The 23,366-nt window shown below is 29.9% G+C and overlaps 1 protein-coding gene and 1 pseudogene across 2 annotated transcripts; one reads left to right on the forward strand and one right to left on the reverse strand.

The window, feature by feature from the left end:
- Positions 1-299: 299 nt before the first annotated feature.
- Positions 300-1,827, forward strand: LOC150032083 (uncharacterized; annotated as a pseudogene).
- Positions 1,828-18,234: 16,407 nt separating this feature from the next.
- On the reverse strand, positions 18,235-23,049 carry LOC120067166 (putative methyltransferase PMT3). 2 transcript variants are annotated; one of them, XM_039018636.2, is made up of 8 exons: positions 22,685-23,049; positions 21,314-21,667; positions 20,961-21,125; positions 20,662-20,844; positions 19,843-20,437; positions 19,332-19,444; positions 19,031-19,251; positions 18,235-18,907 (listed from the first exon to the last, which is right to left on the reverse strand). In XM_039018636.2, exons 2-8 carry the CDS (start codon positions 21,557-21,559, stop codon positions 18,586-18,588), a joined length of 1,845 nt encoding a protein of 614 aa, XP_038874564.2. In that variant the 5' UTR covers positions 21,560-21,667; positions 22,685-23,049; the 3' UTR covers positions 18,235-18,585. The 2 variants fall into 2 exon arrangements, with proteins under 2 accessions (XP_038874564.2, XP_038874565.2); XM_039018637.2 differs by having other exon boundaries at positions 21,314-21,727; positions 22,685-22,993.
- Between the last annotated feature and the right edge of the window lie 317 nt (positions 23,050-23,366).

Genomic DNA, 23,366 nt, shown 5'->3' on the forward strand with positions numbered 1-23,366 from the left:
TAAGTTTACTTTTTAAGAGCAAGACTATATTGAAGAAAGGAATTTATTTGCTTGCTCTTCATTTGAAATTCGTTGCAAGGTTCTGTCTTGTGGGTGGTATCTATGTACATTTGTATATAGAGGGGTGGTGTATGGATGGTTCGAAAATACATCGATATTCATCAATGCATCAATGTTCTATTGACATTGTTAAATATGGTCATCGGCAAGCAACATCTTGGATTGTTGCTAAGTGTACAAAGTCATTTTTTAAAATCAATGACAAAGTCTCATGCCAGCCTTATAATATTGTAAGCTATATGAGAAGACAATATGGTGCAAATATAAGTTATGATAAAGCTTGGAGAGATCATGAGATTGCCCTCAATTCCCTCAGGGAACTCTTGAGTCCTCATCGTTTTGTCATCATTTTTAAATGCGTTGATTGAAAACAATCATGGTATTTTTCTTGTCTACATTTAGTTTAAGCAATTATATATATAGTTTATTTTGTCTTGTATAATCAACCTGAATGTTTATTCATTACAGAAACATATACAATACAAGAATCTGGTGATGAAGATAGGTTTAAGTATTACTTTATGGTCCTTGCTGCTCCTATAGATGCATGAAATTTTTGTTTTCCTATTATGTCAGTTGATGGTGCTAGTCTAAAGAACAAATTTTTTGGGACATTATTGCCTGCTTGCACACTTGATGGCAATTCGCAGATTGTACCTTTTACATTTGTCATTGTTGACTCTAAGAATGATGCATCATAGTCTTGGTTTTTTCGTAATCTAAAAGCTATTTTGGGGAATCTGATGATCATGTTATTGTGTCGGATGGTCATAAAAGTATAGTCGAGGGTGTTAGTTTTGTCTATGACTTTGTTGGACATGGGTTGTGTACATGTCATTTGTATAAAAACCTTGTTAAGAATCATAAGTCATGTCCAATTGAGGACACTTTCCATATGTGTGCAAGAGCATATACAGTTGTTGAATTTGAGTATTAATGAGGCAGTTGGACGAGGTTGTTCTGTCCATTAGACTTGAATTAGAGGATGTTGGCAAATCCAAATGGGCTAGGGCATTTTATCGAAGGAAAATATATTACTTGATGATAACTAATATATCTGAATGCATGAATTCATCTTTGAAAGAAGCACGAGAATTACCCGTTATTGGTCTCCTTGAATCTATCCGTAGTTTGGTTCAAAAATGGTTTTACAAATGTCCTCGTCATTGGAGTTTCCAACGTTCTGAATTATCCTTGTATGCAGAGAACATTATTCGATAAGCCTTAAGTGATAGTAGGTCAATGGATGTAAGTGTTCTTTTATTTATATAGTATTTGTATAGACTTGAGCCTATTATTAAAAGTAAACATTGTAAGTTTATCGTTTTTTTTTTTCCAGTTATACCCCATTACTAGTATGAATTTGAAGTGCATGATCGCACCAACCAATTTATTGTGAACATTCTGAATCGTACTTGCTCATGTCGGCGTTGGGACCTATACGTGATCCTGTACTCTCATGCATGCATTGCATTGTCTTGTAGAAACCTTCAACTGCAGTCATACGCATATGATTTCTATCGTGTTTCCAATCTATGTTTGTTATAGAGGAAGGAAATGTGGCCTATTAGCAATGTTCAACAATTTACTGCAATTCATGCAGTTGGCAATGATTCAGTTTTTCCTCCTAATGTCAAATGTCCGGCTGGGAGGCCTAAGAAAAAAAGAATCACATCTTGTTTAGAAAACAAAACTACAATTCGTTATAGTCGGTGTGGTAAGAGGGGTCATATTTGTAGGTCTTGTAAGGATCCCATACGTCGTTGAATACACTTATAGTGTTATATTTTTCAATATTGTTTTTCTTTATTTTGCAGTTTGTTTCCCTCTTCAAACATTTCTTTAATGTTCAAACTTACTGGCTTTATGAAAGGAATTGTCATTTGCATTGATATTGCAGTTTGTTATCTATCTTATTTTTTTTGTTATAATTATACTCGATGTATATATTCATCTAAGTAATATGATTGTACATGAAATTGAAAGTTAATATTACTAATTTATGTTGATTGTTCAGTCATTTATATTATTCAAAATGGGTAATTGAGCTGAACGTTTTAGAATTACAGTGTGTTTATAAAATAAATCCAAAATATTCAAATTGTATACCAAAATAATAATGATATAACAATGATTGTACATGGAATTGAAAGTTAAATATTATTAATTTAGGTTGGTTGTTCAATCATTTATATTATTCATAATGGGAAATTGAGCTAAACATTTTAGAATTATAGTGTGTTTGTGAAATCAATCCAAAATATTTAAATTGTATACCAAAATATTAATGATATAACAAGTCAAAATTACTTGATACATTCATTGTTTATTTATGTTATTGAGGATTGGAAATTGAGTTGTACGCTTTATAATTACAGTGTGTTTGTTGTTATTAAACTTTATGTATGTGCAATGTGAAAAGTTCAATTCACCTAACATTACAAATAATTTATGTATCTTCCTTTTGGACGATTGAAACTTTAACAAGCCCATTTCATTGAGGTTATTTAGTATATGACAAACTGTTCCATGAGGTGGGACACTTTAGAATTATAGTTTATTTTGTGCCATTTTACATCATGTACCCATATGGAATGAGAATAATAGAATACATGGTATATTACAAATATGTTTACGTTATACTAAAATAAGAATATAAACTCGTACAAAACAGCTAAACTAAATCAAATCTATTCTATTTTCAAAATCCAAAATAGTTAAACTATATACCAAAACAGAAACTATATCAACATATCCAAATCATTCCCATCATTAAATGCGCGTACCAATTCTACTAAAAAGTTATAAAGTTTAAAATATATACCAAAACAAGATTATAAAATTGGCCAAAATAACTGGACAAAATCTAAATGTATTCTACTTTCAAAATCCAAAACGAGAATGACATAAAAAGTCAAAATCATTTGGTTCATTCATTGCAGGTTTAGGCTTGGCTTAGGTGCAAGTCAAATGATGACCCATCTAAGGGAGTATTTTCATCCGTGGTTTGAGGTTTTCGTATTATCCCTCTTGTTGCATCTATCCACGTGTCTGTCATTGGTGGATTTGCATCATTCACTTTTGGCAGTTGCCTTTTTAGTTTCTGTTGCCTTGCTCTTTTTGCCTCCTCTTGGTTAGCACTCATGATCAACTCTTGCTTAATTACATTTAACTAACAACATTTAATAAACAATTAGTTGTTGTTAGGACTTGACAAATTCTGATAATGATCAAACTTACAAGATTAGTTGTTCTTACATGTTTGAGTATGATCCTTGTAGCAGGGTTATTTTCATCAATGTTGTACTGTCATGTCCGACTTCCTTTTGACCTTTTATTAGTTATTCAATAAACAACATTTGTTATAAATATGTATATATACACATTATAAGTTTAAGATCCACATTAGTTTTAGTATTTTACCTTTTGCTTTTTTTTGTTGGTGTTGACCCGTGCACCACAATGGTTGTACCTTTTCAAGAATCTTAGTTGTTGAAGTTTCTTGTTTGACATCTTCAACTTATTGTAAATCTCTCTTTCATCAATTGATCGAATCACTTCGTTGATTTTTTCATCAACGTCTTGATTGTCCTATCACAATCAATTATGTTAGTTAATTTCCATGTATTGTTAAAAGATATAATCTATGATACGCTTATATCGACTCATCTTGACCTCTGATTCTTTACTTCCTTGTTCTTTAGAGTCTTGTTTTTATTTTCATGGCATGTTTCTTTGTGTATTGTTGATGGTATTTTCAATCCATGATCCTTGTTTCCTTTGTCTTATTCGTCCTCGTTGTCATCTTTTCTTCAAACTATTGTGGGAGCATTAGAAGCATCAACTAACTCTTTCTCTTCTTCTTTCTCTTCATATTCTTTCTCAATACCATCTAGTTCTTTTTCGAACTGGGATGTAAGCTACTTCCATATAATTCATAATAGATTTGTACCATGAAATACAATAAATACAGTGTAATTAGTTTACATACCATAAACAGATTGCTTGTCGATGCATGTAATTGACCAACCTGTGTAGTCTTCATGTAGTCAATCATTTTGTTTAACCATTCCACCAAGTCATCTATCTTCTTTGTCAACCTTTGCTGGCTAATCTTCATGGCATCAAAGTTTTCATCAATTCTTGTGTTTATTAATTGTTGTATTTTCTCTATTCCTTCAAACATTTGTTTCATTTCATCTTTGTCAAATGTTAAACCAAGTCCTCTATTTAAGGATAGTTCAACCACTCTCTCTCATGACCTATATCGGCTCAGTTCTCTTTCGACCTCTTGCAAGACTCTTTTTTCCCTCTTCGATGAATGGGACAAAATATGTCATAATCATTTCCCGTAGGGTTGCAAGTAATAGACAAACTTCAAGTTGTCAAGTAAACGAGGAAATAAGATGTTGGTTTATAGTTTAGAATATAAGACTGTATGTCTATTTTGTTTGTATAGATGTTTATACCTCTTTTGAATCAAATGTTATTCGCTTGAGATCCTTCTATTTGGATTGGTTATTTGTAGCAAAATTTACTATCCTTTGAACATTGTTAAAAACCTTCATGGCAAAGAAATTTTGCGACAAGCTCAAGGTGGGTATGACCTTTATGCCCATGCTAAGATTGGGAATATAAATCCCCTCATTGATATTCCTGATTTACCTTTGTTGTGTATTGCTCTATGCATAACATCTACAAGTAAATTAAAAACAACCCTTCCCCATGGGTAGTTATTAAAGAGGTAATCGTCATCGACCATCAATATGTGGTCTATATTCACATTCACCAAATCTTGTTTTGGGAGAAGAAAACCTTCCAAGAAATACAACTTTGTCATTTTTATCCTGTCACTTTCACATCCTACCTTGCTAACATTAAAAGTTATGTTAAGGAAATACCTCGTCGCAACTTTCATACTCTCGAAGTACATTTTTCTTATATTATCTTCTCCTTTTATCTCACTTTTATCAATGATTGGTGATTCACCACAATTTAGACCACTTATCAATGCAAACTCTCTCAAACCAAATTTCAGTATTCGACCCCCTATAAAGAAATTCAATTGAGATGATTTTGGTTTATACTGTCTTTGTATTAGGTGCAATAAAAGCTGGGAAGATTGGTTTATAATAGAAAAATCAAGGAAATGTCTAAAAATAGTTTCTCTAAATCTCTCTTGTAACTCCTCATTTAAATTTTCCTTGATTTTATCAATTACAGAAGTCTTTGTTTGCAAGTATATTTTCAAGGGTTCATTTCTCCTTGCACTATCCATCAGATACAAACAGTTCTAACACATTTGAAATGAACCATAAACACAAGCTTAATAATATGCTAACAATAAATACAATTACAGAGTATTTAAGTAAAAATACATCACATGTATCTATCATTTCGATTGTCTTTCCTTTTTGGCATGTTGTTACTTTGTCGTTTCCCTTATCTGACTTAGTTATTACTTAATATTTACAACTATCAGTAAATATTTAAGTAAAAATACTTCACTTATATCCATTCCATAAATGATTACTTTTTTTCTCTTTCTTTGTTTTTGTCCTTTGTCTGACTGTCCATTGGATGATCTTTTTTCTGATAGTGTTGTTTCCCCATGACTTTGCAACTTCTCTTCTTCATTGTTTTTGCTTTCATCTTGCACGTTTTCATATGTCTCTTCAAGATTCTCTTCTTCCTCTTCATACTCATTACTATCTTGTTCATCCTGGTTCATTTTTTATTAATTATATCATGTAAATACTTTAACAAATACACTGTAATGAATAGATGATTCCATAAAATCTACATTATTATACCTTTCCCTCATGTAGTTCTTGATGCTCTTTTCTTCTACTATGTCATTTCTCTCTTTCTTTTTTGGTCCAGTCGTTTGTTTCACAGCTTGCATCACAATTTATATCTATAAGATCTTCAACCCTTAATATAAAGTCTTGAATCAAATAGTCCTGACCTTGCTCTTTGTCTTTAGTTTGTTTGCTTTCGTTTGTTGCTAGTTATTGAAGTTGCACGTTTTATGTTTGATCCCTCTGCCATTCTCTCCGTTTTCCCCTATTTTACATACATGATCAAAATTTGATGTTCACAACTACTTGAAAATAAAAATAAAAACATACCTCGTCGTCACTGTTGAGAACTATTAGCCCTTTGGTTGTTTGTTTTTTTCCACCAGTTATTCAAGCTGCTCTTAATCTTTCGCTGGCTCTGCTTCTTCCTTCATTTTTCTTTTTTTCATGACTTTAAATGTTTGATTAATCGTAAACTTACCAGTTTTATACATTCCTATTATATAAACATAACTATAATACGTTTCTATTTACAAGTCCTAAAAGGACGATGAGGATTTATTTCTCAAAAGATTTGAATCTAAATATTTAAAAATAAAATCACATTCTTATATCTAAAAAACCAGTAGTTAAATCTTTATTTTTTTGAAAAAATAATGGAATATTTATATATCATATATAAACAATTTCGTTCGGCATTTTTTTCATATCTTCAACGTGAAAACAAGAGTTAAACCAGATTGCAATGCATGGACTAGAAGAAAGATTGGGAATCGCAATGCATGGACTAGAAGAAAGTAGATTCGAGACTTGACCTTCCTCCCTCACTCGAATTAGTAAAGAAGGGGCTTCAATGTCGAAAGTTTGGGAATCAGTAAAGGAGGGGCTGAAAAGGACTAGAAGCAAATGTTAAGATTCAATACTTGTGGAGAAATATTCGATCGTGCAAAAATTGAAGAGGCGTCAAGAAGGTTTGCCACTTGAAGCTGTCGAAAAGGTCTTTCTTCCCTTGAAGTTGTCGAGAAGATCAACCTATTTCTTCCGTTGAACGATTTTGGGGCATGACGGTTGGTTGGGGTTTTGGTTTAAATGAATGTGAGTTGTTGAAATTCATTGATTACCGTGTGAGGGTAGATTAGAGACTTTGTTAGAATGCTTTGTTTACCGTGTGATAGTTGTTTAGGTAGAATGTATTTGTTGTTTTCAAACGGTTTTGAAACCCTTAAACTTTAGAATTCTATGTAGGGGTAGTTTTGACAATTGTTAATCATTATTTTTTAATATTATAATCTATTTTGCTATTTTTACAATTTTAAAAAGTTTTTGCTATTTTTTCAAATGAAACTTAAATTTTGCTATTTGTCTAGTTAGCTCTTGAAGAAATTTACAACCCAAATAATTGGGTTAGATCTAAAAAGTCTTTCAACTCAACCCAACCTACAAACACCCCTATAATTTATTTTAATTTTGATGATAAAAATATAGATTATATTATCATATTCTAATGATATATTCTGACATGTTTTGAAGTGATTCTAAATTGGTCCACATTTGTCACTTTCAAAACCACGCAAAAAATATTTTTAATCATTCATAATCAATTTTATTGGTATAAAAAATACAATTAAAGGCAAAAAATTAACTGTTGAATTGAGAGTGACTATAAATATCTTTTAGAGTGATTTTAGACATGATAAAAGTGATTTTAATCTATCTCAATATCGACTCCATTGTCTGCATTTTTTTTTTTTTTGAAACAATCTTTACTCATTTATTTGTATTTAACTTCTCCAATAAAAAAGATCTAATAATCCATGGTCCATTACTCCATTGTCGTTCTTATCCTTATGTTACGCATTAAAAATATACATTGTTTTTTATGTTAAAAATATATTGCTTTCTAACTAATACATTGTTTTGTGTTTTATAATTAATATTTTTAAAAAAATAATCAATGCGTACCCTAAATTGTGTACATATTAAATATCGGCATCAATTAAAACAAAAAACGTTCATTAGTGAGTTAATTTGAATAATTATTTGAGATTTACAGTTATTTAAACTTGATTTTATACCCGCATTTACCCATCTACAATGAAAATTAGTATAATCATAATAAAATTTCATCGATAGATCAATCATAATAGCCTACAATTGAACACGTAATTTGATTGCTTTTGATCACGTTTACTTCTAATTATGAATTTGTCACATTTACTGCTATCGTTGCCATTATCATTATCTTTTAGGAGTAAATAATAACGATAACAGTAGCAGTAAATATGATAGATTCTGTGGTTCTCATGCAATAATAATATCCTAATGTAATTTTCAAATGCAATCAGATTGATTACTCTCTGCTTCTCAAACAAATTGCGCTTTTGTTTACATATTTGGAAGTGGGCCCTAGATATTAATACAGGTCTGGAAAATAAGTAAACAACAATAAACATAACAGAGATTCGATAAAAAAATAAATAAATAAATTGTATTTCATGTTTTTAAATATGTGTTTGGTAGCAAATTCAGGAAATGAATTATAATTTAGACAATTCTTTAAAATTTGATTGATATTGTATTTATAAATCATAAAACTGACTGTAGTTACCTATTGAATATTAGTTAACAATAAACTATTACTGTTTATGAACATGTTTCAGGTTAATATTTTTGTATAACTATTATTTTGTAATATTATATAATTTATAATACATATTTTTTTATTTTTCAAAAAATGAATTGAGTTTATAACCTGGCATACTATAGTTTTAAGTGTTTTCATGTTTATTTAATATAGTTATGTACTTTAAAATTTAAAATTTAAAATGTAGATATAATAAAAAAACATAAAAATATTGTTTCCAAAATTTATATTATTTAGATCACATAATTTGAAAAAAAATTTCAAAAATAAAATTTAAATTATAAATCGAATACATATTTGTTGAACTTAATACATATAAAAATATAAAACATCATCTGGTTCTTTATTAAACAAACCCTGAAATTTTTTCAAAAGCGAGAATATTTATGGTTTTCGTTGACCGTTGATTTTTTGGATAATTTCTAAATCGTTGGCGAATTATTAGTTTTGTCGACGGAAGTTATTAAAATTCGTCAAATTTTCAATTATTTTTCCCGAGTTGGAAAAACTTGAAATTCTCTTTATGGCTTCAACGCGTATTAAGGAGTTTTTCCAACTCCCAATTTCCAAATATATCATAAAATAAAGTCAAATCTATCCCTAATTATTATTTTTTTAATTAAAAATAGAAGCCAGGTTTATGGTTACAACGTTTTTTTAGTATAGAAGTAGGCTTGACAACGAGAGAGGAAAGGGTTAGAGATGTATTCTCCATTTCTATTTTTGTAGAGATTTTTAATCCTCGTCCCTATCCCATTTCTCGTTTTGAAGAGTCGAGAAATTCCTCTTCGGAGATCGGGTCCCATGAAAAAAAATTCCTAGTCTATTATTTTTTTATTTTTAATTATTTTTATTTATAATCAATAGATTTTTGTAATTATATTGAAATGATAGGTGATAAGTTGGTATTATTATTGTATTATTTATTTAAATTAATAATAAGAAAACGATTTAACAATTTTTTATTTTAAAATTTAATAAAAAGCTAAAAATTAATATATTATGAAATTGAAATAAAAAAAGTAAAAAATAAAAACAAAAATAAAAACAGTAGCATTTTATATATATATATATATATATATATATATTTATATATATATATATATATATATATATATTAAAAAAATTATTCGGGGCGAGGGCAGGCTCCCCATCCCTGCCCTATTCACAGTTCAGGAACCCATTTTGGGTCCTCGATTAGACCTCATCCCTAGTCAAACTGAGGATTCCCTGCTCCGATCGGGGCGAGTACCTACAGGGACTTGACGGGAATTTTTACAAACCCTATATAGAAGTAGTGAGATTAGAACTACATACCTTTTAAACTTAATTGAATTAAATTCAGGTTAATTATACAAATATAATCAAACCAACAAATTCATAATATACCATTAAAATATGTCATTCGTGTATCTATTTTCAAATTTTTGAAATAAGAAATATTGAACTAAAAAATAGTTCAGTCACCTTTTATATTTTCTGCATAACAAAATAAATTTACAAAAATAACAATTGAGAGTAGAGATATTCAAACCACGAACTTAATTTAGTACCTTTGTAATAGTCAAACATTTATATTTTCAGTACAAGTCTTTGAGTTATTTGCAGTGAAGTATTCGTCAAAGAAAAAAAAAATATTCAAAACACCTTTTCACATTTTCTTAAAATAAGAAAAAAGTTCATCTTTCAATTGTTTTTGAGAAAAAAAAAAGTGGTTGAATTTTAATTTATGTAATTTTAAATATTCAATTTTAGTGGTTGTATTCGTAATAAATCATAAATTTAGTTTTTTCGAATTTAATTTGTATCGAAAATGATTACATAATAATTATAATTTTTATGTATGATAAAAGTGAATATATTTCTAAAAACTACAGTAACATTTTAATAAAGTAATAAAAAATTTGAAAAAATAACAATAAGCTGACCGAACTAAATTTAATATTCACTAAAAATACATGGATTAAAATTATATTTTAAAAAATATATGGATAAGATGGACAGTTGGATAGGGAAAAGCATATTCAAAGCCTTGACGTCCGCCGGAGATGCAGCGGTCGTGCTGTCAACTCAACCACCGCCTCTCTCCGCCGTCACTTCCACTCACCCCATATTTAATCTAATCTCACTTAATTCTTTTTAATTAAATTAATTATTGTATTGTTTAGCACTAGTCGAACATAACTTTAACTATCAAGAACTAAGACATTTTTTTAAGTTAAATTATAATAAATATTCTTCAACTTTTCTTTTTATTTAAAAAATATTCTTATGTTTTTAAAAGCTGCAGTATTATCATTTAATTTTCATAGACGTTTTAGAACTATCCTTAGAGTATAAATTCATTAGAATTTTTAATAGAAATCAAGATTTAGAACTGTGTGAGGATAATCAATTAAAAACGAAGTGGTGATTTAAATCTCGTTTGATGTCACCTACTACACCATTTCATATCTCAATTTCCATTCAAATTCTAATAAACTTTTACTCCAAATATATTTTTGAAACGTTTATAAAAGTTCAAGAATATTATTGCAACTCTTGAAAGTATAAGAGTATTTTTGAAACATGTGACAAAGTTCAAGAGTATTTTTTATAATTTAATCCATTTTCGATGATATTCAAATTCTTACCGTCGTATATTGTTGAATTAAAAAAAATAACAATGTATTTCAACATGTGGCTATGCAACTTTAGAAAAGAAAAGGAACATATTTATTAGGATGAGTTGAATTTTGATGATCATACAAATGTTTGAATATAAGTGTTAGAGTAAAACTCAAATGACTTATTATCAGAATACTAACATTAAATTTAGGTATTGTTCAACTGATTTGGAAATATACAATATTGATAAAATATCAGAGGTTCAAATTTTCATCTCCACATATTAGAAAGAACATACAAGGAAAAAAAACAATACATGATCACCTTTCTATTAACAAAATTTAGTGCTCAATTGAAAATAATCTAAGAGATTATCGGTTATTTGGCATATTTAAATTTCTTCTTGATTTAACTCAAAGTTTCACTTTGTTTTTTTAAAAAAAAAAATTAAAAAAAAAAATCAAAATTTCACTTTTTTTTTAATTTATTTATTATATGTAGGGTGAGAAAGTCAAATTTTATCGATTACATTTGATAGTACAAATTTCACATCAATTGAACTATATTTATTTTGATGCAATAGTAAACATCAACTTATTTGTCACATAATATGATATGACATATACCATTAATAATGATTACACCATATGTTAAATTAAACTAAATCATAATACATATATTGAAACTATACGCATATGGATTGAAATTGGTACTTGATATTAAAATTCTTCTGTCGGGTATAATATAAATTATTTAAGTCAATCTCAAGCTTTTTGAAACCGACTTAAAATTAGTATAATTTGAAATTATAGGAACTAATTTTAAAGAGATAATTTAATTTATACGAAAAACGACTCTTTTTTTTAAATAAAAAAAAAATAGTAGTTCTGATTTGTGGAACATATACCTTTTAAAATATGATTTTTCTTATTGATATTAAATTAACAACAAATAACTAACTTTGGTTGATATAGATTTAAAAAAATAATAATAATAAATAAAGCTTTCAGATCGGTTTATAAAGTGTAGATTTATGGCATTAATTTATTAAACATAAAATAATTTCGCTATCATGTGACGAAACAATCTTAATTTTTGCAGAAGTTTAGAAAGTTTTATGATATTTATTAAAATATGCGAATATATATTAATAACATCTTTGCTTCATCGTCAAGATAGAGTATAGTTTAATTCGAAACTTAATCAATCTTGATCAAAAGTTCAATTCTTATCGTTAAAAAAATAGTCACACTTCTAATAAATCTAAGGAAAAAAAAATAAAATCTATCGTGTAGTTTTTTATTACTTAAAGAAAAATAAAAGAATTGATGCTTTTTAGTTGTAAGGTATTGAGATCCCACATTTGAAAAATCAAGAGTACTTATAAGATATATAAACTGAACTCGGACAATTAATTATAAGATGTGGTATCAGAGCTCTTGAAGCCCAAATGAACATTCGATCTCACAATCTTTATAAGATATACGAATTACTTATCTTGTGACCAATTAGTATTGAGATAGAAGCAATTCTTTAGGCCAAACAAGAAGTAAAGTAAACAATTTCACTCTCCCAATTCCTATATTTTGGACCAAATATGTTGCAAGTAGTCGTCTAGTTTTTATTATTAGAGTAAATATACATAAAAGACAAAATTTAAGTTCTAAAATCCAAAGTTGTTTTTCTAAATATCTAATCAATGTTGATATCAAAGAACTTCAGCATAGTTAAATTAGTCAACATAAATATAACCCAATTGACATAAACTTGTACTATCAATCTTGAAGTTTGGGATTGATTTCACGTATTGTCTGAATAACACGATATATTCAGGTCAATAATAATTTATATTCAATGGATTCAATCTTCACTTTGTGTTTGAAAAAGTTTTTTTAAAGGGTGTTTGAAAAAGTAAATTAAATACTAAATTATGTGAGTTTGATATAATTTGAAAATAGTGAGATTTTTTTTTAAAGCCATCTCATTTTCTTTTTCCTAAAATTATGTAACCTACTACCTTTATACCTTATACTTTTAATTTATTGCATTCTAAACATGTTTATTTAAATTCATATACTTTCAAATTTCAAATTTTATACGATAGAAGCCCTTTTATACAACGTTATATACCAAAAAATTATTGAATGTAAACGTCATGTTGAAATTAGAGATGTCCACAGGACGGGATGGGATCGGGGATGTCATTCCCCATCCTCGTCCCCATTCTCGCTCCCCATTTCATTTCTATCCCCGTGAAAATTTTCACGAGGATCAGGGTGGGATTCTCCGTGGGGAATTTGCGGTGATCGGGTTACCCACGGGGAATTTTTTTCCGTTATTTTAAAAAAAAAAATTAATTAATTTAAATCACTAATGTGAGCAAATTTAATTAAATAATTAACTTGATCACTAAATTATTTATTATGGTTAGTTTTATATGACAATTTGAATTTAAAATAAATTACTCAAATTTTGACCTAATTAATTTTTTAATAGAAAGAAATCAATATAAATCAAATTATTCACATATATAATCTAAATTTAAACATATTCATTATTTTTCCAATAAATAATCAAATTTGAAATTTAAATATAATATTTATATAATAATAATAATATCATAACATTAGATGACTATACTAAATAAATATGTAAAAGCTAATCGGGGTGGGGACGGGAAACGGGATGGGGACGGGGAACACGGGGCCCGTCCTTGTGGGAAAATTGGATATCTCTAGTTGAAATTGTGATTTCAGTAAAAAATAAATAAATAAATAAATGGTTCAATTTGTCACATTTTGAAAATTCTAACACTCAAAATAAATTTTCAAAAGCATAAGAACTACAATTGACAAAAGCTATTATTACATAAATAAAAATAAACGAAGACGATAAGTATACTAATAAAAATAATATTTAAACCTATATATATTAGAGTCATTTTTTTTAGTTCGACATGGGTGGAGAGAATTGAATCCAAGACTTTTTGGTTATTAGTAAATATTTTATGTCACTTATGCTCAATTTCAATATTAAATTATCCATTTACTCAAACAAATAGTTGTTAACACAAACAAATATTTAAAAACAATATGTTATGGTTCTTATACCAAATCGTAATCATAATTGGATTGAATTGTAAAGTGAATAAATTGGAATGGTAATCAATTACCTTTGATGATATTTACTAATATTTAATGGGAAAATGAGTTATACCATAATCAGAAACCTATTGTGTTTACTTTTCTACGAAATTGGAATGAAATTTGAATGATTACCATAATACTCTAGTATATATTCCTAATTCATTTTATGATGCCTATTTGTTTTTTTATTTGGTAACTAAAATTTAATATCTAAACTAACAAATGTATGCTTTTAAGAAAATAGTAGTTATTTTAAATTTCATTAATCTAATTCAAATTTTAATTTGATAGTAGATTTACTTTATCAAAATAATCTCTTTTTAAAACCGTCATAAATACTTCTAGCTAACATATATTTTTAACATGATTATATATTTTAGAGTGAGGGTCATGAATCTCTTGCTATATATTACGTTATGGCTCTATAGAGCATGAATTAGAGTGAGAGCGAGATCAAGGTGTGAGAGTGGGAATAGAATTTGATCAATTAAATTGGAGATGAACTTCAACTCGAATTCAAGATTAGAAGTAGGGGTGTTCATGAATTGGGTTGAAAAACTTTTTAGACCCAATCCAATTGTTCAGGTTGTAAATTTTTTCAACCTAAATAATCCTTATTAAAAAATGAACCCAACTCAATCCAATTGGTTTGGGTTAATTGGACCATTTATTTAAAATTTTGTTCTAAAAAAGCCAAACATAAATATCTAAAAATCTAATTTAATTATTTTCATGTATTAAATTAATCTAACAACTCAATTTCAATGAAAATTTTCTTTCTAAAATGCAAAGAAATTATTTTTAAGAGTGTTGAAGAATAACTTATTAAAAAAAATATTGGAACTAAATAAAATTAAAATCTACATATGTATAAATAATTGTGTTAGAAGTAGTAAAAAGTATATTTTAAAGTTAATAATAAATTCAAGTTGGTTTGGATTATATTAGGTGAACTCATGAATCAACTCTAACTTATAAAATTTTCATTTATTTGAACCCAACTCAACCCAAATGAGTTGATAACCCAAACCAAACTGCACGAATTGGGTTGGGTTGATCGATTTTCTCGGATCATCGGATTTTTTGAACACGTGAAAGGAAAGAGAGGTGAGAAGGAGAGATAAAAAATGATAAATAATAAAAGATCAAAAGAGAGAGAAATGATAAATATTATAAAAAGAAAGAAAAATATGGTATGGGTCTCTTATAATCTGAAATCCTAATAAGAATGCCACATATCTTGGGATCAACCGATGTAATAAAAGAAAATAGTAGGCCCACAACTGACTTCCATTACAGATTTAGGTAAACAATCCCAAATGTAATACAATGAAACCCATTTCCCTAAATTACTTTTGATTAATTGATATACGCACCCTTAAAGTGATTACAAAATAGTAACTTTATATATAAAATAAAATTAAAAAAAAAAAAAGAGTCACCATGTAATAGACATTGATTTAGCAACCTTTTGGCCCTTTTTTCCTCACTATCACTTTAGATATTTTTCTCTCTTTCCTTACCAAAGAAGCAAAAGAAAATGAGAATCACACAAAATTATAAGACACAAAGACTTGTTAATCAATTCTTGAATGCTACAATATATTTGCAATCTTACAATCAATCAATTTATCTTTTTAATAGATGAAAGGAAAATAAGAAAAAGGCAAAAACATATTTATAAAAAGAAGAAAACAAAACAAAACAAAACTTGCATTATAAGAAAGAAGGTGACATCATAAGAGAAAAGGAGTGTGGAGGTTGTTATTGAGTAAATGGTGAGGTTCCTTTTCCTTTGGGGCAACTTGAGGGACCATTTTCTCCATTGCCATCTGGCTAAGCAACCAACCAAATTAATGTATCCATCACACTTACCTTTAATAACTTTTTAAATCTTTATCCATATGAGTTTTTCGATATTCGTAGAAATTTTACTTGTTCTAGATATTTTATTGTCAGTAGATCGTTAATTTGAATATCGTTCAACTGATTAAAATATAAAGGTTCTCACAATCGAATGATTGGAGATTTGAATCTCTCACCTTTAGTTGTTATGTCACTTGGCTAACACATGGTAAATCTAACGTAGATGATAATATGGGATCATTATTTTGACGTCAAAAGAATACATTTGAAAAGTAGGATTAGGTTAACAATGTCATTATATGCACATTTTCTGTTTCAATCACGTTATCGAAAAATGATACGACTGATGCATTAGTGACATTTTTCAAAAGTCAAAGTTCAATTCTTCATTATCAACTCATTATCAACTCGATAATCACTCATGGCTAATATTTGAATCTTGCATGTTATCAATCTAGAAAGAAAATGCTCTAATCTTTGCTAAACTAATATCTTAATTTCCACAAAATAGGATAGGTGTTTGCTTCCCAAAAATTAGGTTGTTGATGTCATTTTTTAAAAAAGAAAAAAAAAAAATACAAAGATCAAAATAGATATTTTAAAAGTGCATTAACTAAAATAGACAAAAGTTGAAAGTATTGAGATATAATGAACATTTTAAAAGTATAAGAATATGAAATGAAACAAAGCAAACTTAATCTCAAATTTTAAGGTTTGTGTTTATTTTGGTTCTTAAAATTTTAAAATTATATAAATTGGTCATTGAATTTTTTATTTTCTTTAAAAAAATAAATGTATTTGGCACAAAATTAAAAGTTTAGAGTTCTTTAAACATAAATTTCAACTTTATAACTAATAGAACAATTAATTTTTAAAATTTCTAATTTGTCAAAACCATTGATAAAAATTAAAAGTATAGAGACCACTAGACACTTTTAAAAGTTCATCGACATACCTCAAAATTCAATGAATTAAACTTGCAATTAAAAAAAATAAAAGAACTCACAAGTAATTTAACCAGAAAAAAACCAAGCCTCACAAGAACGAATTTTTGTAATTGAACCCAAAAAATAAAACCAAGACTCATTAGTATAAATTTTGGTAACTTAACCAAAAAACAAAAAAGAGATAAAAAACCATTTTTGTAGTTTAACCCAAAGAACCAAAGTTCACACGTATGAATTTTTGTAATTTAGCCAAAAAAAAAAAATAAATAAAACCCAAAACTCAAGTAAGAACTTTTGTAATTTAACCAAGTATGAATTAGAAGAAAAAGGAAAAGGGAGAAATTTCTTGGGAAACTTCCTTCTGCTTGAAAAAAAAAATCTCATATTCATTTAAATGAAATATTATTTTAATCCATGGATTTCACATTGTAGGAATAATTTTTCAATACTATAACAATATTAGGCATTTTCAGTATGAAAAGTTCATGAAATAAATTAATGAAGAAATATTAATTTATACCCCTAAAACTATAAAGATTGTATCAAATTAAACTATAAACTATTAATTTAAATCCCAAACTATTAATACTATTAATTTAAACTTTGAACTATTTATTATAAGTGTATTAATTTAAACTTTAAACTTTCATAATTATATCAATTTAAATATTCCATTATATTTTATTTGAATACACTTATAAAAGTTCAAGTGATTTAATTTGATACAGCTATCAAAATTTAAGGTTTAAATTAATATAATTCTTAACTTAAAGTTTAAATCGATATAACTTTCAAAATTTAGAAGTAAAAATTGATATTTATCCTAAAATAATATCGAAACAAAGAATAAGAATGTAGTGAGCTGAAAATTTTGCTGACCATACATAATGTTGATACGCGTTTTGTCCCTGATGTGACAGGCTGACAAATTGTCAGACCTTTAAGCTATTAGACAGCCTAAAGCCTTATAATAAAGGCACGTCGGTCGGCTTTTGTTGCCTAACAACAAATCAGCATCACAACTCATTCTTCAACACCATTTTTCAAATCAAATTTAATAGTAGAGCCCATTTTTTTGCTCTCTTTTCAACATTTTATAAATGTTGAGCAGCTATCGATTAGAAGTAATTTGAAAGGCCAAACCCAAAAAATGGAGCCATCACTGAAGCAAAATTATATATTCCTATGACCCTTGAGGCCAAATCTTCCATTCTTGAATCAATAATCAAATAACTTTAAGTAGAGAGACAATGGCCCAATGAAAGACAAAAAAAAGGAAAAAAAAAATTGTTGAAGAATATCCATCGTCTATAGATACTATCATCAAATCAAAGCATTACACGAGTAAAAATAAATAGAAATGTGAAATATCTCGCTAATGAACGGAAGAAGGAACTATTTTTACTGGCATCACTGCTCGGGATATTCTTGCTGATCTGATCCCTCTGGGCAGCGGTGGGCACCGGAAAATTTAACAGCAACAGGGAATTGTGAAGAAGACAGCTCTTTTGGTCTTATTCTGAATCCCTGACACTCTCACTTGTCAGCCACAGTTTCTTCTGGACGATGAATACGGCCTCGTCCCCGTCCAATTCTGAGTCCGAGCTGGAATCTGCAGTGGCCACTGCTTCCCAGTGCAATGCGGGTAGATACTTCTTTATCAAATCTACAACAGATTGCTTGTCCCTGATAATGACGAAACCTGTGGGTCTCAGCATGCGATCCATCTCGAGCAACAGGTCCTCAGCGCTGCATTCTTTCTTCTCGATGTCGGAAAAGATGGTCCAGGCGTGGAGCAGATCGTAGGTACGAGGATATGTCGAGAAGGCTTCGCACCTGTAGAAAATGTATTAAGTGTCAATTCACATATCCTGTATTGAATATAAAATAGAATTGCATTTCATAGTACGTTGTATTGTAGCAATGAGGATGTGCAAGTGGAACTTTTAGCTGCATTACCAGTTATTAGTAGTGCCTATGAGGCCCCGATCATATATCAACTTCAGTGTGTTAGGTCCATCTTCTGGAACAACATTCATCACCCACACGTCCTTGTCTTTCAAAGCAGCTCCAAATGATCCCATATTGGCCTTCATGTCCATAATGTTCCTGATAGTATCCGTTTCCATCTTTGGACTCAGTAGATTCCAGTAACTTTCAACTCTACGCCGCCAAATTTCCTGCAACAAGACGAGATAATTTTAGAAACTCGTGCATCCAGATTTGAATTAAGCAAATTCACCATGGTGATAAAAATTACCGTGTCTTTTTCGAACATTTCAGTTGAATAGCCAAAATCCTGAAGTCGTGGAGGAGGTGAAGTTAATCGAGCTGGCCAAGGAGCTAATCCACTGCCCCTGGCTTTATGATCATCTGCACCAACAAATCCAGTGTGATCATTGAGTAAGCATATTCAATTTGTAATAGGATGATATATCTCAACACGTGCCGATAGCACACAACCGAAACCTCTCATGACCACATGATTCATAACAAAGCAGGAGAAACCAATGCCAGTTCAGTTCAAGGCTAGTAGGCTAACTACACATGAAAAAAAAATCAACACAATGAAATGTGGTATTTGTTAACCCCCAAGAATGCCATATGCTCTATCCATAGGTTTAAACCCACCAATTAAAATAGTTTCCATTAAATAAGCAGCAACACATGGCTACGGACAGTTGGCAAGTTGAAAAGGAAGTACTTGAGTCGGCAAATAATAGCAGTAAGAAAACAAAAATCTAAATCAAGCCATTCAATAAGGGACTTACGGTCAGAATAAGGAGTGATACAAGCTTCCATCTGCACACCCCAAACAGCATCGGGATTGTCATCAGATCGGCAAAGTGGAGGACGAGTACCAGGTTCTCTTTGCAGATAACAATCATTTGTCAGGGGTTTTTGCCAAATAACAGTCTGGTTTCTCTTGGCAGCGATTCTCCAACACATACGACCCACAAGGTCACTCATTTCTCTCCAAATTCTCAGATCCTCCTCATCCTGTGCATAAGCTTCAGGAGATGAATAAGCAAAATAACCTCCAGGTCTAAGCAATCTATCTAGCTCAAGAAGAAGAATCCCGTCTCTTTGAAGCCAATCAATACGGCAACGAGAGCAGTGTGCAAGTTCAAAAGATCTGCTTGGGTAAGGGAGCCTCTTAGTTCCTAAAACACCAAGGTATGCAGGAATTCCTCTTTCCAAGGCAAACTGAATTTGATTTTGATGAACATCATTTGGTGCTAAGGACATTGCTATGATATTAGATGAGAGAAGATATCCTCCAAAACTTGCAACACCACAACCAACATCAAGAACAGTACGCAGTCTTCCTTCATTGTTTAGATTATCATTTGAAAAGTTGAGCATCTGAAAGATGAAGGCCAACATTTTGAGCTAATCAATTTCTCATAAGAAAATTTCACACAGAAATACAGAATCTAGACTTGAGCCAAAACCATGAATGGTTAAGATCAAACATGAGAAAATTTGAGTAGTTTAATAAATTTTGCATTTAAAATATTGTCCAAAAAGCAAACTCTTATGCATTAACCTTCCATTATGGAAAATAAAAAAGTCTTCAGAAATCTTACATTTGCAATAGATGCAATGTACTTATCAGCTCCATAGTGAAAATGAGTACCTCCTCCAGGGAACACAATTTTTTCACCTTTGACAACCATCCAGTTCTGATCAGATTTCTCATGAGCAAGATGAGTATGAGGAATGTTTGCTTTCCACACTTCATCTCTGCTCTTAGGCCACTTAATTGGGACCTGCAGTAACACATTATAAATACGTAACAGTTCGAAACCATAAGCTCAGATAATGTGGTTGGTAATTACTAATCAGCAAAATCTTCAGGTGATGCTCAGTGTTACCAAATTGCTACCTTGTATCCTGCTGGAGGAGGAATCAGGCAATTGAACCGCCTCTCAGGTGGTGGGCAGTGTCTTTCATAGTGTTCCATTAAAGAAAGGTCCAGTTTCAATCTCATTTGGTAAATGAGATGTCTGTCCAAGCAGGGAATTAATTCCGAATGCCGGTCATCACAAACCTTTGAAATAAGAATAAAAACTACATGAGGGGGCTATACCGATCACCTCAAGACTAAAAATATTAAAAGTTGAAGAAAAAATTTTAAATATAAAGGAACTGGACTTCAATGGATTTTTTATCCTCTTTTATTGAGAAAGAGAGTAGTGTTTCGATGAGAGCACCTTTCAAGTAAAGACAGTAACTTACTGGGTAACTTTTTGGTATGACATCATCTTCTGCGTCTTCCTGCTCAGATGTTGTTGAAGATTCTTCAGAGTCTTCATTCCCCATCAAATAATGGCTCAAGGACTTGCTGCCATGCTGTAGAGCCGAGTCTTGATTGCCGAAAATGGATCCATAATATGCATACAGAAACCCAAGAAAAATTGCTACAACACATATGGTAGCGATTAAGCGCTTCTTCTGTGTTCCATCAGATCTTCCCCTCGTCATTTATCAAACTTTCAAGTTTTCCTCAGCTATAGTATACTTTGACCCAAGTATGAAAACAATGTTGCAAGTACCACTTAATTGGAAACTAGATAACCTCCCCTCCTAAAGCTACAGTAGAAAACGATAGCAAGAATCAGGTATAATATATTGTAGAACATGAGGCCCAACCTGTAAAATGTCAGGAAAGCATGAACTTCCACTACAGAAGAAAAGGCCAGAAACAGAAAGAGCCTGATTTACACAAATGTAACCTATTCTACTTGAAGTAAGTATATTCATACTTCCAATCACTTATGGCCATAATCATAGGGACAATCCTAAATCTGAAATGTTAAGTGCACTCAATTGAAGAATGCTGGTATGAATCAATTACTTGATTTGCAATCCTTTATGTCACCATCCCAGCATTATAATTTTTTTCCCCCCTTAAAGAAGCCTCTTATCCAAATGTCAGCATAGATTAATTGCTTAAACTTGCAATCAGTGTCCATAAGTTAACCCTTCCCATAAAATAGAGAAGAGTAAAAAAATCTAACATTGTCAAACACCAAGACGTAAGTTTAAGCAACACATCATTCTTTCAATTCAACATGTAAAAAGCAGGGGAAAAGAAAACACATAAAACTCTATTTAGTACATTGACAAGCCAACCAACTGAAGAATGGATGAACCGACACTCATAAGCAAGATTCATTCTAATTGAACATCAATCCATCAACGTACAAATACACTCTAAAGTTCGTGTCAACATTAAATCAACATCAAAATACAAAAAAAAAAGAAAAAAAAAAGAAAAAAAAAAGAAAAAGGGCCCAATAGACGAAAGCAATGTGTGTCGGTGCATTCAACCAAATCCCCAGATCTGACAAATCGCCACAGTAAAATCCCACCCAATAGAATAAAAAAGAAAGAAAAAAAAAACCCATCTAATTACTAACTAATCAACACCTCCTACACAAATTCCAATCCAAGAAAACACCAAATCGGAATCAAAATTAACGAATTAACAAACAAGATCCAGAAACGAACGCAATTGAGATCCAAAAATCAACAAAAACAACTCAAAAACAAAAACCCAAATCAGAAAAAAGGGAGAAAACAAGTAGACAGCAGGGGGAATCTTACTGGCACCGGATCGGCAAGCGAGTGCGGGAAGTGAAGAGGAGACCGGCAAGAGTTGTTCCAGTGAGTAAAAGAAGACGAAAACAAATGTGGGAGATAAGGAAGAAGAAGAGGAAAGGCAAAGGACGAAACGACAGAAAGATAAACCAGATCTAGGAGAGGTTTGGTTTGATGGAGAAATGATGCTAATTTTGGGAAGGACCTGGTCTTAAGTACTCACTGCTCTGCCCTTTGCCATTGCCTTAGAGAAAGAGAGAGAAGAGTGATGCTTTTATACACTGTATTACGTCGACATGGATGGTAAAATTAAATCTTTTTTTTTTTTTTTTCCTTTTTCTTTTGAAAGGATAGTGAAATTAAATTATTGATCTTCTCCACTAATTGCTAATTATGATGCTATTTAATTCTGCACTTGGTTTAATTTTGATATTGCACATTTTTATTGTTATTAGGAAAATATCTATTTATATTTCTGGGTTGTATTAATTTAAACTCTAAACTAATAATTATATCTATTTAAATTCTAAACTTTTATAAAAGTATCAATTTATGCATTTTATTATGTTTCTTTTGAAAAAAATCTTGTGTGAAACTTATAATTATATCAATTAAACCCTTAAACTTTCATAAAATAATGATTTTAGATTCTTAGACAAAATTTTATTTGAAAATCGTCTATATTTGC

Source organism: Benincasa hispida, chromosome 12 (assembly GCF_027475165.1).
Source record: "Benincasa hispida cultivar pf3 chromosome 12, pf3_genome.v1.1, whole genome shotgun sequence".
NCBI lineage: Eukaryota > Viridiplantae > Streptophyta > Magnoliopsida > Cucurbitales > Cucurbitaceae > Benincasa > Benincasa hispida.

What these genes read in the sequence shown, in the direction of transcription:
- LOC120067166 (XM_039018636.2), bottom strand. Translation starts at nt 21,559, where the DNA reads ATGACGAGGGGAAGATCTGATGGAACACAGAAGAAGCGCTTAATCGCT. An exon ending in TATCACTCCTTATTCTGACC is followed by an intron (nt 19,445 to 19,842) that starts GTAAGTCCCTTA and finishes TTGTTGGTGCAG; the next exon opens with ATGATCATAAAGCCAGGGGC. An exon ending in AAATGTTCGAAAAAGACACG is followed by an intron (nt 19,252 to 19,331) that starts GTAATTTTTATC and finishes GTCTTGTTGCAG; the next exon opens with GAAATTTGGCGGCGTAGAGT.